Here is a 15453-nt window from a genome sequence, read left to right as displayed (position 1 = left end):
TCTCTCAAATAAATAAATAAAAACTTTTTTAAAAAAAAGGTCTTAAAGGTATGTAATAATGAAACTAAGATTATTATGAAATTACTGAGATAAATGTAACTATCGACTTGTTACACACATTCTAAGATTCACAGTACTGGTAATCTACAGAATGTGTGTGAAGTTTCAGAATTTCTATTCTGCTGATTTTTGTGTTAAGTAGAGTTTACTTAAACACTTTTAAGTCTTGTATAGTGTGGCTATTGTCATCATCAGTCTACAAAGTACCTTTAAATACAGGTACACAGGCTAAGTTAAAAGATGAAAATATTTATGTGTGTCATTAGTAGTTATATATGCAGTGAGGACAGTTAATACTTGATTTTTGAATTTTGAAAACATTGATGGGATTGAGGATAAATGGAAATACTGATTCTAATTTATAGCTTCATGGAAGTAGTAGTATTCCAACAAATGAAAAAAAGAATAGAGAGCTACAGATTTATCTGGTTTTGAAGCTATGGGATTTATGAATTACAGAAATTCTTTATTTAAAACATTATGATCAGGTGCCTGGGTGGCTCAGAGGGTTAAGCCGCTGCCTTCAGCTCAGGTCATGATCTCGGGGTCCTGAGATCGAGTCCCACATCAGGCTCTCTGCTCAGCAGGGAGCCTGCTTCCCTCTCTCTCTCTCTCTGCCTGCCTCTCCATCTACTTGTGATTTCTCTCTGTCAAATATATAAAAAATCTTAAAAAAAAAAAAAAAAAAATTAAATAAATAAATAAATAATAAAAAATAAAAAATTATGATCATAGAGAGGCTGATTGGTGGTATAGTTAGTTAAGCATCCAACTCTTTGTTTCACTTTAGGTCCTGATCTCAGTGTGCTGGGCTCTGGGCTCAGGGCAAGGTCTACTTAATAAAACACTCTTTCACTTTCCCTCTGCCCCTCTCCACTTCCCCACCCCATCCTCCTACAATCGAGCTCTTTCTCTCTAAAATAATAAATCTTTAAAAAAAAAAAAAAAAAGGTAATTCATAGATATCACCACCAAAAATTTTATTATTTTTCTCAATTGTTTTAATCTTGTGAAGGTATTAAAAGTGTTAGAAGCACAAACATTATGGCAATAAAAGTGAAACATAATTTTGTAATGCCTCTTTGAAACAAATAAATGCACTTACAAAAAGACTTTAAGAGGTAACCTGGGGGGGGAGGAAGGAGCTTATTTATAACTATAGGAATACATATATATATATATACATCTACTCACATATATATGATCATCTACTGACTACAAAGTAAATATATAAAACTTAAAAAGTAGGGAAATAGGGGCACCTGGGTGGCTCAGTCACTTGAGCATCCAACTCTTGATCTCAGCTCAGATCTTGATCTCAGGGTTGTGAGTTCAAGCTCCCTTTTAAAAAAAAGGCAAATAGATTCTTTTGTGTTTTAAAAAAACATGAATGTGATAAGATGGTCAATTTTTAGTTTTTAACCCTTTCTTTGGACTTAAGTTCTTGTTAAATGATGAAATTTCAAAACTAATGTTTTCCAAACAGGTCTTGGGTTCAGCATTGCTGGAGGTGTTGGAAATCAACATATCCCTGGGGATAATAGCATCTATGTAACCAAAATAATTGAAGGAGGTGCAGCACATAAAGATGGTAAACTTCAGATTGGAGATAAACTTTTAGCAGTGAGTATAAGAAATTTGTTATTTTATTTTATTTTATTTATTTATTTTTTTGGTTAACAAACTAGAATTTCTGTGTGCCAGAAATGTCTAAATAATATTTAAATGAGTGAATACTAATCTTGGTTTAATCGAAACCTGAAAAAATGACTCTTGGTATTCTCATTCTCTGATTAGCCTTTTTTTTTTTTCCCCCTCTTCTAGCTCTCCCCCCCTTTTTTTCTCTCCTTGTTGAAGGGTTAGGGAGTTGGATGCACAGAATTGTTTAAACAGTGTCATCTTTCGTGTGACTTTTTTCCCTCCCTTTTTTTAACTTAATTATAGTATAATGGAAACTGCTAAAGTCTTTACCCAACCCAAAACTAGAATACCAATAATTTGTGTTTTATTCATTTGCTTTTTAAAAATTTGTTTAATCGGGGGCGCCTGGGTGGCTCAGTGGGTTGAGCCTCTGCCTTCAGCTTGGGTCATGATCTCAGGGTCCTGGGATCGAGCCCCACATCAGGCTCTCTGCTCAGCAGGGAGCCTGCTTCCCCCCTTCTCTCTCTCCCTGCCTCTGCCTAATTGTGATGTCTGTCTGTTAAACAAATAAATAAAATCTTTAAAAAAAATTGTTCAATCACATACATATGCCTGAATATTTTGTGTAATGTTAATTTATTGGGAAATTTTTTTAAAGGCTATTGTGCTAAATGTAGTCTTTTAATACTTTCTTTTACTCAGTATTGGTTTACTGAGATTTTCCATATTGTTGCCTGGAGCTGAAATATTCATTTTACCTTCACATAACATTCTGTTCTGGAACTATATGGCAGTTTATTTGTGCAGTCTTCATCAATAACTGTCCTAGTCTATGTTCCCTGGAAAAATACCTGAAGAAAAGCTACCATGCTAAGGTTTTGTGGGGAGGTATAATCTTAGAAGCTTAGAGTGAGTAAAAATGAAAAGTGAGGCAGACAATAAGGGAAAGTCAATACAAGCTATTATATTTCTGAGCTAGCCATAATTTCATAAGAAAATGTTGCTATAATTGCCTGTCGTATAGGACAGTCTTACAGGCAGGTGATATGATACTTAAATAATCTTTAGATCCAGCCATCCAGAGAAAATAAAGGATTATCTCTCTGTCTCTTCTTTGGTAGAGTCTCTGATGGGCCTAACTGTCCCAAATTTCTGGGCTGTTACTCAGCTCCTCTAGGCAAATGCTAGGGAAGCCAGCTCCCATACTCCATAGCATAGTACTTCGTCTGAACTCAGGATGGTGGAAAGAACCAGACCCTCAGTGATCTCGACAGATCAGACACAGGCTTTTGACATATTAACAGCTCTCACTCTACAGAAAAACATATCGGCTATACCCAAGCACAGCCCTTAACCTAGGGCCTTCAACCCTAGATTGAAGGAGCTGATACTGAGGAGATGAGGTGAGAGAAGCAGTAGCCAGGTCTCTCCAGTAAGCCCACAGCCAAAGCCTAGTAGGCAGGTAGGCTCAAGCAAATCTGAAAAGGCACATAAACTAGGTCTGATACAGTGGGGAGTTGGGTTATTTCCTTTTTTTTTCTTTCTTTCTTTTTTTCCTGGTGGTATGAATAATTCTGCTAGGGAGAGCTGCTTTGTGTTCTGGTGAACATGTATATACAAGAATTTCACTTAACTATTTATCCTAGACAATGGTCATGGAATATCCTTTTAGTAACATTATAGCAAAAACATACTGTTTTCCAAACCAGTTATAAAAATGTACACTCCTGTCAACAATATATAAATGATTTATTTGTTGTACATGCTATCCAGTACTGCCTATTGTTGCAGCAAGGAGATAGACTGTTATGAGTTAATAATGGGGAAGAGGAAAGAGCTGACTTTGAACTGCTTTTCTACACACACACACGCGTGCATGCGCGCACTGTTGAAAACAGCCTTCTTTCTCCACTTAGTTTTTCATTTGTACTTCTTAATTTCTTAGATACCATGCTTTCCATTTATGGTTTTTCCATTGCTGCTTGGGAAGCCAGCAATGTATGCTGATTGACCATTTAGTAAGGTTTTGGTTGTCATAATTCCACTGAAATTATCTAATTCTTAGTTCTCATTTTAATTGACACATCAGGCATTCGACATGGTTTCCTCCTTCTTGAGACACTTTTTCCATTTTGCTTAACAGTTATACCTTCTTTCTTGGTATTCCTCTTATCTCACTAGTCTTTCCTTCTTGTTCTACCTTTTGGTGCATCTATCTTCTCCCTAACCTCTAAACATTGAAGTGATACAGGACTTGGTCCTTTTACATTTTTTCTTCTTTTTGATAGGTGGTCAAATAACTTACTGTCTCATTGCACATGGTAGGTATTAAGTATTATTTTCTGACTTCAGTTTTATTTTTATACATACAAATATTTTGTGCTTGGCTGTAATATAAAATTTTTTTTAATTTTATTTTTCAGTGTTCCAAGATTCATTGTTTATGCACCACACCCAGTGCTCTATGCAATACGTACCCTCGTTAATACCCACCACCAGGCTCTCCCAACTCCCCCCACCCCCCAGAACCCTCAGTTTATTTCTCAGAGTCCACAGTCTCTCATGCTTTGTCCCCCTCTCTGATTTCCCCCAATTCACTTCTCCTCCCCTTCACCCAATGCCCTCCATGTTATTCCTTATGTTCCACAAGTAAGTGAAACCATATGATAATTGACTCTCTGATTTATTTCACTCAGCATAATCTCCTCCAGTCCCACCCATGCTACACAAATAGTAACAAATTCTGGTTGCAAATATACATATGTGCAAGTCTTTTGGAAAATCTCAGAGTAACACATCTTTTACATTCTTCTTTCAATTCAGTTTGCTTGACAGGTAAATACTCCTAATCTTAACCTTTTGCTGGACATACAATATTTTTTCATTCGCTTTTAAGGAATTGCCTTTCAGGGGTCCTAGTTAATTGACAGCATTCAATCTCACTTCTAAGCTTGAAGAGGTCCAAGCTAGACACGTTATCCAGCCTGTTCATGGTCCTTCAAACTGTATGAAGTTGAAAATGCTCCCCCCCCAAAACTCTACTTCCAACATTTCTTTTTCCTTTCAAAATTTGCAATATCCCACTATTTTTGGCATCTGAGGTTATTTGGTAATATAAAATTTTTAACAGTGGTTCTTGGCAAAACAGTTGACAAACCTTAGAAGATTTCATCTAGTCTCCTTTCATATGTTTCAAGAGTCCTGTCAGATTTAATATATCTAAAATTAAGCTTCTGAGTTTTCATCCTACGCCTCACCCACCACCCTCAAGTCCTGTTCGTGCACAGTCTTCACATCTCATGAAATGGGAACTTTATCCTTCTGTTTGCCCAGGTCTAAAACTTCAGGATCATTCTCCTTCATACTCCTTATTGAATCCCATAGCAAATCTTGTCAGCTCTTTTATCTGTTATCTAAAGCTGCTTAAGAAAACACAAAAATTAGTGACTAAAACAACAATAATAATTATTTACACTTCTGTAATTTAGGTGGGGTTCAGCCAGGACAGTCTGTTTCTGTTCTGTATACTGTCACCTGGTAGCTGAGCTAGGGCCAGAAATCAACTTCCAAGTTCACTCATTTATGGCAGACAAGTTGGGAGGGCTGAGTGCAGGTGGAGCGTTAGCCAGTGGTCTCCCCACATGGCTACATTAGGTTTCTCACAAGATGGTGACCAGATTATAAGAGGGATATACCAAAAACACAGGCTCCTGTGTGTGGCATTTATCAGTCCTCTCATTGTATCATAGTTACTAATGTCTCACTGGCTAAAGCTAGTTACATAGCCAAGCAAGGTTCACTGTAGGAAGGGATTTTACAGGGGTGTGAATACCAAAATGCATGGCTCACTGTAGGCCACCAGAGGAACAGTTTACTTTATATTTCAAAATGCAGGTAGACCTTCACTGTACATGATAGTGTGGGACCATAAAAATGACCATGTAGCTAAAGCCCTGCAAAGCAGTATTAGTAATTGGTGAAAGTTAATGATTGTTCTATGACCTTTAAAAATTTTTGTTGGAATGTTAAAAAACTCTCCTCGGGGCTCAGTGGATTAAAATCTCTGCCTTCTGCTCAGGTCATGATCCCAGAGTCCTGGAATCAAGCCCTGCATCAGGCTCTTGGCTCAGCAGGGAGTCTGCCCCCCCCCCTTGCCTACTTGTAATCTCTGTCTGTCAAATGAATAAATAAATAAAATCTCAAAAAAAAAAAAAAACCCTCTCCTGTCAATTATATAGGAACTAATTAGGGAAATGAAAAATACACTAAAATGAGTATTTGTTTAGTACATTGTAATTTTAAAACATTAGAAACATGATGTTTATTTCTTTTTTTTTAAGATTTTTTTTTTTTATTATTTGACAGAAAGAGAGGGATCACAAGTAGGTAGAGGGGCAGGCAGAGAGAAGGGGGGAAAGCCAGCTCCCCGCTGAGTAGAGAGCCCGATGGGCTCGATCCCAGGACCCTGAGATCATGACCTGAGCTGAAGGCAGAGGCTTAACCCACTGAGCCATCCAGATGCCCCGATGTTTTATTTCTTTGCCAAAGAAAAAAAAATTACCAAAAAGAGGGGTGCCTGGGTGGCTCAGTAGGTTAAAGCCTCTGCCTTCGGCTCAGGTCATGATCCCAGAGTCCTGGGATCGAACCCCACATTGGGATCTCTGCTCAGCGGGGAGCCTGCTTCCTCTTCCTTCTCTGCCTATTTGTGATCTCTGTCAAATAAATAAATAAAATCTTTAAAAAAAAATTACCAAAAAGAGGAGCAAAATTAAGCTAAAGCTAGCAGAAGGAAGAAGATAATAAAGATTAGAGCAGAAGTTAATGAAACAAGGAATAGGAAAGTGAGAGCAAAGATAAACCAAAACGTGGTTCTTTGGAAAGGTGAACAAAATTGACAAACCTTAGCTAGACTCATCAAGAGAAAAAGGAAGGCTCAAATTTCTAAGAGTAGAAATAAAAGAGGGGACATAAGGAAATACTTATATTTATGAATAATTATAGGCCAACGTATTAGATAATTTATATGAAATGGACAAATGTCTAGAAAGCCACCACTACCACTTTTTTCAGACTGTACTGAAGAGTATAGACAGGAAAATAAAAAGATATGCAGATTGGGAAGGAAAAAGTAAAAATTGGTAGATTACATCTACAAATACAGTTTTACTTTCATATAGAAAATCCTAAGGAACCTATTGATAGAATAGTAAGTTTAACGAGGTTGTAGGATATATATCACTACCTGAAAATCGATTCTGTTTCTATAATAGGAGATAAATGAATGGCTAATAAATAACTGAAAAACTCAACTATTGAACAGTGGAAATAAAAACTTAATGTACAAAATGAAGCATGCTTTTTTATAAATTGATTCTGTCCAGTGTTGGCAAAAGGCCTGAGTAGATGGGTATGACATGCTCATATTCTATGGTAGTGAGTATAAGTTGACTAAAGTCATTTATTTAGAGAGTTTAAATATCTGTTAATATTTGAATGGCTTAATAAATTATGGTATAATCACACAATGGTGTACTGTGCAATAGTTTTTTAATTCTCTGTGCCCCAACATGGAAAGATCTCTTAGATACTATATATTAAAAATCCAGTTGCAGAATAAAAACTTTAAGATAGTTTCATTTTCTTAAAAAAAATCTAAATATACCTTACATATATTCATAAATACCTAAGAACAGAAGAATAATTAGGTTTGGGGATTGTGAGGAATAGGGACTGGAATTATGATTGGCTATTCCAGGAGTGCCTGGGTAGCTCAGTGCTGCCTTTGGCTCGGGTCATGATCCCAGGGTCCTGGGATCGAGCCGCATGTCAGGCTCCCTGCTCAGCAGGAAGCCTGCTTCTCCCTCTCCTACTCCTCCGGCTTGTGTTCTTTCTCTTATTGTGTCTCTTTCTATCAAATAAAATCTTAAAAGAAGAAAAGATTGGCTATTCCATTAATACACATAAACAACTTCCTGATGTGATAGTAAAAATGGATATTTTCTTTCTATATATCTTTATATTCCTTAGTCACTCCTGCTTTTCTCGTATTTTGGTATAATTGTTTATAACAAAAAAGCAGAAAGCTAGTGAAAATGTCCTAAAACAAATGTCTTTTGGAATTTTCTTTTAGGTGAATAGTGTGTGTTTAGAGGAAGTTACTCATGAAGAAGCAGTAACTGCCTTAAAGAATACGTCTGATTTTGTTTATTTGAAAGTGGCAAAACCCACAAGTATGTATATGAATGATGGCTATGTACCACCTGATATTACCAACCGTAAGTCTGTTTGCTTAAATCTCTTATTTCCCTATTTTTAAATGTTTTAAAGAAACTATATTAAGCATTTTAACTTAATAGTTTTTAAAAATCAAATTTAAATCAGAATCTTGATAGTAAGAAGGGGTATGTCCTTTTTCAAAGTTTTATGTAGATAACAGTCACCAAAGGTATTTGCAAGTAATGCACATTCCTGTTTTGTCTAATAGTTTTGAGATGTAGTACAGAAATTTACCTTAACAAGCAATTCTTTTAAAACCTTGGTAATTTTGAGGTGCCTGCTAGTTCATGGACTATACTTCAAGAAATACTAATATTAAATATTTCTGAAACTTGGGCTTTTCTATGTTCTGTTATGTGAGCACAGATATTATTTTTATACAAGCTTCTAGTATATTACCTAACTGTATTTGTATACAGTACAATTGTGTTGCCTAGAAATGAACTGTTAGGAAAAGTAGTAATGTAATTTTAAGTTTTCTCTTTGATTTCCAGTTTCCTTTTTAATGTACAGACTGGGATAAGATTTAAGGAATGTGTTTTGTGTTTGTTGAAAATGGAAGTTTTATTTCTTTGGTGAAATGAGTTGATATAGAAGCACCCATGTGTACCAGAGATCTTTTTTTTTTTTTTTTTTTAATTTATTTAGTCAGAGAGAGAGAGCGAGAGCGAGCACAGGCAGACAGAGTAGCAGGCAGAGTCAGAGGGAGAAGCAGGCTCCACGTGGAGCAAGGAGCCCGATGTGGGACTCGATCCCAGGAGACCGGGATCATGACCTGAGCCGAAGGCAGCTGCTTAACCAACTGAGCCACCCAGGCGTCCCTGTACCAGAGATCTTAAATGTACTCTCTGTAGTCTGCTTTTCCAGTTGTTCCTCATTTAAATTGTAGAATTTTAGAGGTATTTGTGGTTTTATAAATGGCAAGGTTCCAGTTTTAAAACTGTCAAAGTTCATTATTGTCATTAGTCATAAGTTAGACATAAATTTATTTTTAAACAAATATACTGTCTTCCAGCGATACCTCTTCATTATCTGCCCATTGATTTATTAATTACTCAAATATAACTGATCTTCTAAAAATCATATTTAGGGGCGCCTGGGTGGCTCAGTGGGTTAAGCCACTGCCTTCGGCTCAGGTCATGATCTCAGGGTCCTGGGATCGAGGCCCGCATTGGGCTCTCTGCTCGGCGGGGAGCCTGCTTCCCTATCTCTCTCTCTGCCTGCCTCTCCATCTACTTGTGATTTCTCTCTATCAAATAAATAAATAAAATCTTTTAAAAAAAATCATATTTAGTTTCTTAATGGAGAAGGGATGATATCTTTTTTTAAAATACTTCATTTGTGTGAGAACAGAAGTTTGCTACTTGTTTAAAATTCTCACATATAGTTGGTCTTACACATGAACTTTATATAACCATTTTATGTATTTTTATTTGATTATACCTTTAAAATTCACTAAAAAGCTATTTTATGCACCAGTGCAAATATCAGTCTTATTTCTTTATTATGCTGCCTTATCTGTTCAAGACAACAATGCATATTTGTAACACTTGTTTTGTGAACTGAGAGTTGGTGTCCTGATTATGACCAGATATAGACAGCCAAGCTACTGCTTATATGTTGAACTGGAAAAAAAAAAGTTATTTTTTAATTGAATTACCCATTTTTATATATAGTAATATGACATATAGAAATGGAAGAACTACCTTGCTCAGTGGGAAGCCTGCTTCTCTCCCTCTTCCGCTCCCCCTGCTTGTGGTCCCTTTCTCGCCGTCTGTCTCTCTGTCAAAGCTAGTCCTAAAGAGTGATAATTAGATAATGATGGTTGACTTCTTTATAGGCATAGATAGCTTTCCTTTTTTCATCTATTGAACTAATAGAACATTGTGAAAAAGTTGTTTATCCTTGCTAGTTCAGCTCTTTCCATAAGTTTCTATTTCCATTCTCCTCTTCTTAGGCAACTACAATTACAAATCTTGTTATATATTTCCAGCCCACGTTCATACTACATAGGCTGTTCTTATGTCATTTATCTATGTGTTTCAGGGCACCTAGGTGCCTCATTTAGTTTAGTGTCCAGCTCTTGGTTTCAGCTCAGGTCTTGATCTCAGGGTCATGACATCCAGCCCTGCATCAAGCTCCACACTCAGTGCAGAATCTGTTTGAGATCCTCTCTCCCTCTCTCTTTCTCCTTCTCTAATATAAATAAATAAAATCTTTTTTTTTTTTCTCCAAAAGGCATTTGTGATTAAAAACTTTTACAGGGTGACCTGGGTGGCTCAGTCGGTTAAGCATCTACCTTCAGCCCAGGTCATGATCTCAGTCCTAGGATCCAGTCCTGCATCTTATTCTCTCCTCAGTGGAGAGCCTGCTTCCCCCTCTCCCTATGCCTGGCTCTATGCCTGCTTATGTTCTCTCTGTCAAATAAATAAATGCGATCTTTTAAAAATAATAAATAAGTAAAAATAAATAAATAAAAACTTTTTTACAGAAATTATTTTTACCTATCATCTTTTCCGAAGTCCTTGTCATCAGACTACCCAACTTACTTTAGTCATTGAAGATTTTAATGCCAGGCCCATTGTCCTTGCTACTACTATTTATATTGTCATTCTCGGTGGTGTCCAGCCACAATTCACACTGATGACTTACTCAACAGTCTGGCCTCTTTATTTCTTGATCTCTTTCTTCCTAACTATCCTGCCCTCCACTCCACTTCAAACACATGGTTCCATATAATAATTTAGAGCTTATCATTATCAGCGCACCTGGGTGGCTCAGTCGGTTAAGCCTGCAACTTTTGATTTTGGCTCAGGTCGTGTTCTCAGGGTTGTGGAATAGAGCTCTGAGTCAGACTCTATGCTCAGTAGAGAGTCAACTTGAGATTCTCTCTCTTCCTCTGCCTCTACCCCTTCCCAGCCCCATGTACTCTCTTCTCTCTCCTCCTTCTCTATCTCTAATAATTATATCTTTAGATGTTTTTATTATCAGTATCTTCACCACCTCAATTTTTTAACTACCTACCTCAGTTCATTTATCCCTATTCTAGTAATTCATCCTCATTTTGACCTTCCATTCTTTAACACTACAACTTGATTGCCCTCTTGTGTCCCCATCTGTCTATGTTTTTGGCTTAACTTCCATTATTTGTTATGATACTCTGTCCATTGCATATATCTTCTATTCCTTTGGCCCCCCAAATTCCTCCTTTTCAGAATTCCAGCCAAGCTTCAACCTGCTGTCTTCCTTCATTCTTGCTCCCTAAAAAGCAGAACATCACTGGAGAGAAGTACAAAACTTTAGCTTAAGTTATTTCAGGTGGAGTCATACTCTTGTGGTTGTAACCGAAATATAGATAATAACCAAAATAGGGCACCTAGAAATAAAAGTGGGTTTCTTACGAAGGGAAAAAAAGTCCATTAGATCTAACAGAGAACATAGTTTCTCTGCTGACATTAGAATTCTCATTCTGGTATATTACAGGTTTCTCATTTTTAATTTATATTCTTTTCACCCGGAAGGTCTCATTGAACTTCTGACTTGGTTACTGATCTTTTCCCACTTTTACATCAAGTCCTTCCACTTGGCTTCTTTTCTAAATCTTGGAGGGCTTTGATCATTAACCTTGATACCTAAGGACAAAATATTAGGCTTCCTTGTTTTGTAGTTCTCTGGGGAATCTTTTCACTTAGGATTTGCAGTATAGGAAATAGTGTTGTTTTATTCTCGCCTTACAGGTGAGAATGACTCTTCCAGAAAAGATCCATTGAATAAAGACACAGTCTGCACAGATATGCAGGGGAAAAGTACCTTTTCTGGTTTGGGCAGTTGACCAAAGTTCTTGTCCTTTTGCATTTTGTTGTCATTGCTCCAACCATAATTGATAATGCGGCAAAGATATTTGAGTTCAAAATCAGTAAACCATAGACTTTAAAGGGCTGGTGATTATAGAGGTTCACATGAGTTTCTTGCTTTAGAGCAACATGCCAGTTTCCTTGAAAATCACAGATATTTTTACTTACCAAAGTCCAAAGGAAAGATTTTGGACTTCCATAGTCAAGAGCCATAGTAGAAAGCCCTTTGGCTTGAATGCAGAAGAGCATCTTAAATGGGAACTAGACAGAAAACAGTTACTGTTGGACACTGCAAACCTGTAAAATGAAAGATACACCTAGACTTCTAAGCCCTATACTATCAATAGACATTGTAACTTTTTCTTTTTTGTATGATTAGAGAGGGAGATGAACACATGCCTATAGAGCATGCATTTTTTCAGGTATACCATGATTTCATTTTTTACCAGTTGTCTTTTACACAAGTCACTTCATTCCTTTTACCTCTCAAGCCACTATAATAAATTAAACTAGTGATCCTTGCATTTTTATACTCCTGGGGCGCCTGGGTGGCTCAGTGGGTTAAGCCGGTGCCTTCGGCTCAGGTCATGATCTCAGGGTCCTGGGATTGAGTCCCGCGTCGGGCTCTCTGCTCGGCGGGGAGCCTGCTTCCCTCTCTCTCTCTCTCTCTCTCTCTCTCTACCTGCCTCTCCATCTACTTGTGATTTCTCTCTGTCAAATAAATAAATAAAATCTTTATGAATAAATAAATAAATAAATAAATGAATAAATAGATTGGGCTGACAGATCTGAGCTGGTATCAAAGCATAGAGGTTTTTTTTTTTTTTAATAGACTTTATGTTTTAGAGCAATTACAGATTCACAACAAAATTAAGCAGAAGGTACAGAAATTTCTTATATACCATCTTCCCCCATCCATGCACAGCCCCCTCTATTATCAATATCCCCCACCAGAGTGAGATATTTGTTACAACTGATGAACCTATATTGCTACATCTTACCCAGAGCTCACAGTTGACATTAGATTTAAATTTTAATTGTATATCCTGTGGACTTGGACAAATATAATGACCTGTATCCACCATCACAGAACATACAGAGTAGTTTCACTTACTTAAAAATCCTATATTCTGCCTGTTCTTTTCTTTCCTCTAACCTGTAGGACCACTGATCTTTTTACTGTTACCATAGTTTGGCCTTTTCCAGAATGTCACATAGTTTGTATCATACAATATGTAGCCTTTTGAGGTTGGCTTTTTTCACATAGTAATATGCATCTAAGGTTTCCCATATCTTTTCATGGCTTGATAGCTCCTTTCTTTTTAGTGCTGAATAACAATTTGAGTGTACCACAGTTTATTTATCCATTCACCAATGGAAGAATATCTTGGTTTCTTATAAACTTTAGAAATTATGAATAAAGCTGCTTTTAAATATATTTGAGCAGGTTTAGGTATAGACATAAGTTTTCATCTCCTTTTGGTGAATACCGGAACATGATGGCTAATATCATAGGATAAGAATATGTTTAGTTTTATAAGAAATGGCCAAACTGTCTTCCAAATTGTACTCCAGCCGTATAGTATGAGGGTTCCTGTTGTTTCATATTCTTAACAGCATTTGAGGTTATCATTGTTCGGTATCTGAGCTTCTAATAGATGTACAACAATTTTAATTAGCATTTTCCTGATGACATTTGGTGTGTGGGGCACCTTTTTCATATTCACCACCTTTGGTCTTTGGTAAGGTATCGTTAAGGGTCTTTGGCACATTTTAAAATTGAGTTGTTTTCTTACTGTTGAGTTTAAGAGTTCTTTGTATATTTTGGCCAGCAGTTCTTTATCAGGTGTGTCTTTTGCAAATATTTTTCCTCCAGTCTGGTCTTTTATTTTTTTACTTCTTATTTTTTAAAAGATTTTATTTATTTATTTGACAGAGATCACAAGTAGGCAGAGAGGCAGGCAGAGAGAGAGGAGAAAGCAGACTCTCCGCAGAGCAGAGAGCCCGATGCGGGGCTCAATCCCAGGACCCTGGGATCATGACCTGATTCGAAGGCAGAGGCTTTAACCCACTGAGCCACCCAGGTGCCCCAGGTCTTTTAATTTTTTAGATAGTGTCTTTTTCAGAGCAGAAACATTTTAATGAAATCTAGCTTTTTTATACTTTTTTTCATGGATCCTGCCTTTGGTGTTTTATCCAAAAGGTCATTGCCAAATCCAGAGTCATCTAGATTTTCTCCTATGTTATCTTCTAGGAGTCTTATAGTTTTGTGTTTCATGTACAGGCCTTTGATCCATTTTGAGTTAATTTTTTAAGGTTTATGTCTTGATTCGTTTTTTTTTTTCTTTTGCATGTGGATGTCCAGTTGTTCCAACACCATTTATTGAAAAGACTGTCTTTGCTCCATTACATAGCTTTTGTTCCTCTATCGGAGATCACTTGACTGTATTTATCTAGGTATGCTTCTGGTCCATTTCATCTAGGTTATGAAATTTGTTGGCATAGAGCTGTTCATACTATTTCTTTATTACCCTTTTAATGTCCCTGGGCTCTGTTGTTAATGTCCCCTCTTTCATTTCTGATATTAATGATTTGGCTTCTCTTTTTTTCTTAGCTTGGCTAGAGGATTACCAATTTTATTGATCTTTTCAAAGAAGCAGCTTTTGGTCTTAACTGATTTTTACAGTTGATTTCCTGTTTTTTAATTTCATTGATTTCTGCTGTAATTTTATTCTTTCCTTCTTATTTTGATTTGCTGTTTTAATTTCATAAGGTAGAAACTAAGATGATTCATTTTAGATTTATAGTATTGGATGTATTCAGTTCTATAAATTTCCTTCTTAGCACTGCTTTCACTGTATCCCACAATTTGATACATCATGTTTTCATTTTCACTTGGTTCAAAATATTTTTTAGTTTCTCCAGAGATTTCTTTTTTGATCCATATATTATTTAGGAGTATATTATTTAATCCCTACGTATTTTGAGATTCTTCAGCTGTCATTTTGTTACTGATTTCTTTTCATTCCGTCATGATCTGAGAGCAGACATGGTATGATTTTTTTTTTTTTAATTTGTTAAGTTGTGTTTTATGGCCCAGATGGTAGATAGTCTGTCTTGGTGAATGCTCCATGTGAGCTTAAGAAGAATGTATCTTCTGTTGTTGGATGAAGTAGTCTATAGGTATCCACTATATCCTGTTGATTAGTGATATTGTTGAGTTCAGCTATGTCCTTACTGATTTTCTGCCTCCTATATCTGTCCATTTATAAGAAAAGAATGTGGATCCATCTGTTTCTCCTTGCAGTTCTGTCATTTTGGCCTCACATAGCTTGACAGTATTGCTGGATGCATAAATGTTTGGAATTGTTATATCTTCTTGGAGAATTGACCCTTTTGTCATTATGTAATACCCTTCTGTATCTCTCATACCTTTGTTTATTTTGAGTCTTCTCTGTCTGGAATTAATACAGTTACTCCCACTATCTTCAATTAGTGTTAGAATGGTAGTATCGTTCTCCATCCCTTTACTTTTCACCTGTACGTGCCTTTATGAAGTGGCTCTGTTATAAATAATATATAATTGGGTCTTGTTTTTGACCCACTCTGATAATCTTGGTCT

At 36.5% G+C, this 15453-nt stretch overlaps 1 protein-coding gene across 17 annotated transcripts in view; it reads left to right on the top strand.

The window, feature by feature from the left end:
* DLG1 (discs large MAGUK scaffold protein 1) overlaps positions 1-15453 on the top strand; it is a 256769-nt gene that overhangs the window by 158578 nt on the left and 82738 nt on the right. For all 17 annotated transcript variants that reach the window (XM_059163069.1, XM_059163079.1, XM_059163078.1 and 14 more), the window contains 2 exons: positions 1547-1683; positions 7832-7976. In XM_059163069.1, coding sequence (XP_059019052.1) covers positions 1547-1683; positions 7832-7976 — 282 coding nt within the window. The remainder of the gene's footprint in view (positions 1-1546; positions 1684-7831; positions 7977-15453) is intronic.

Source organism: Mustela lutreola, chromosome 2, assembly GCF_030435805.1.
Source record: "Mustela lutreola isolate mMusLut2 chromosome 2, mMusLut2.pri, whole genome shotgun sequence".
In the NCBI taxonomy this organism is placed as follows: domain Eukaryota; kingdom Metazoa; phylum Chordata; class Mammalia; order Carnivora; family Mustelidae; genus Mustela; species Mustela lutreola.
The sequence above is the reverse complement of the archived record's forward strand: the minus strand, read 5'-3'. Positions and strand labels throughout refer to the sequence as shown.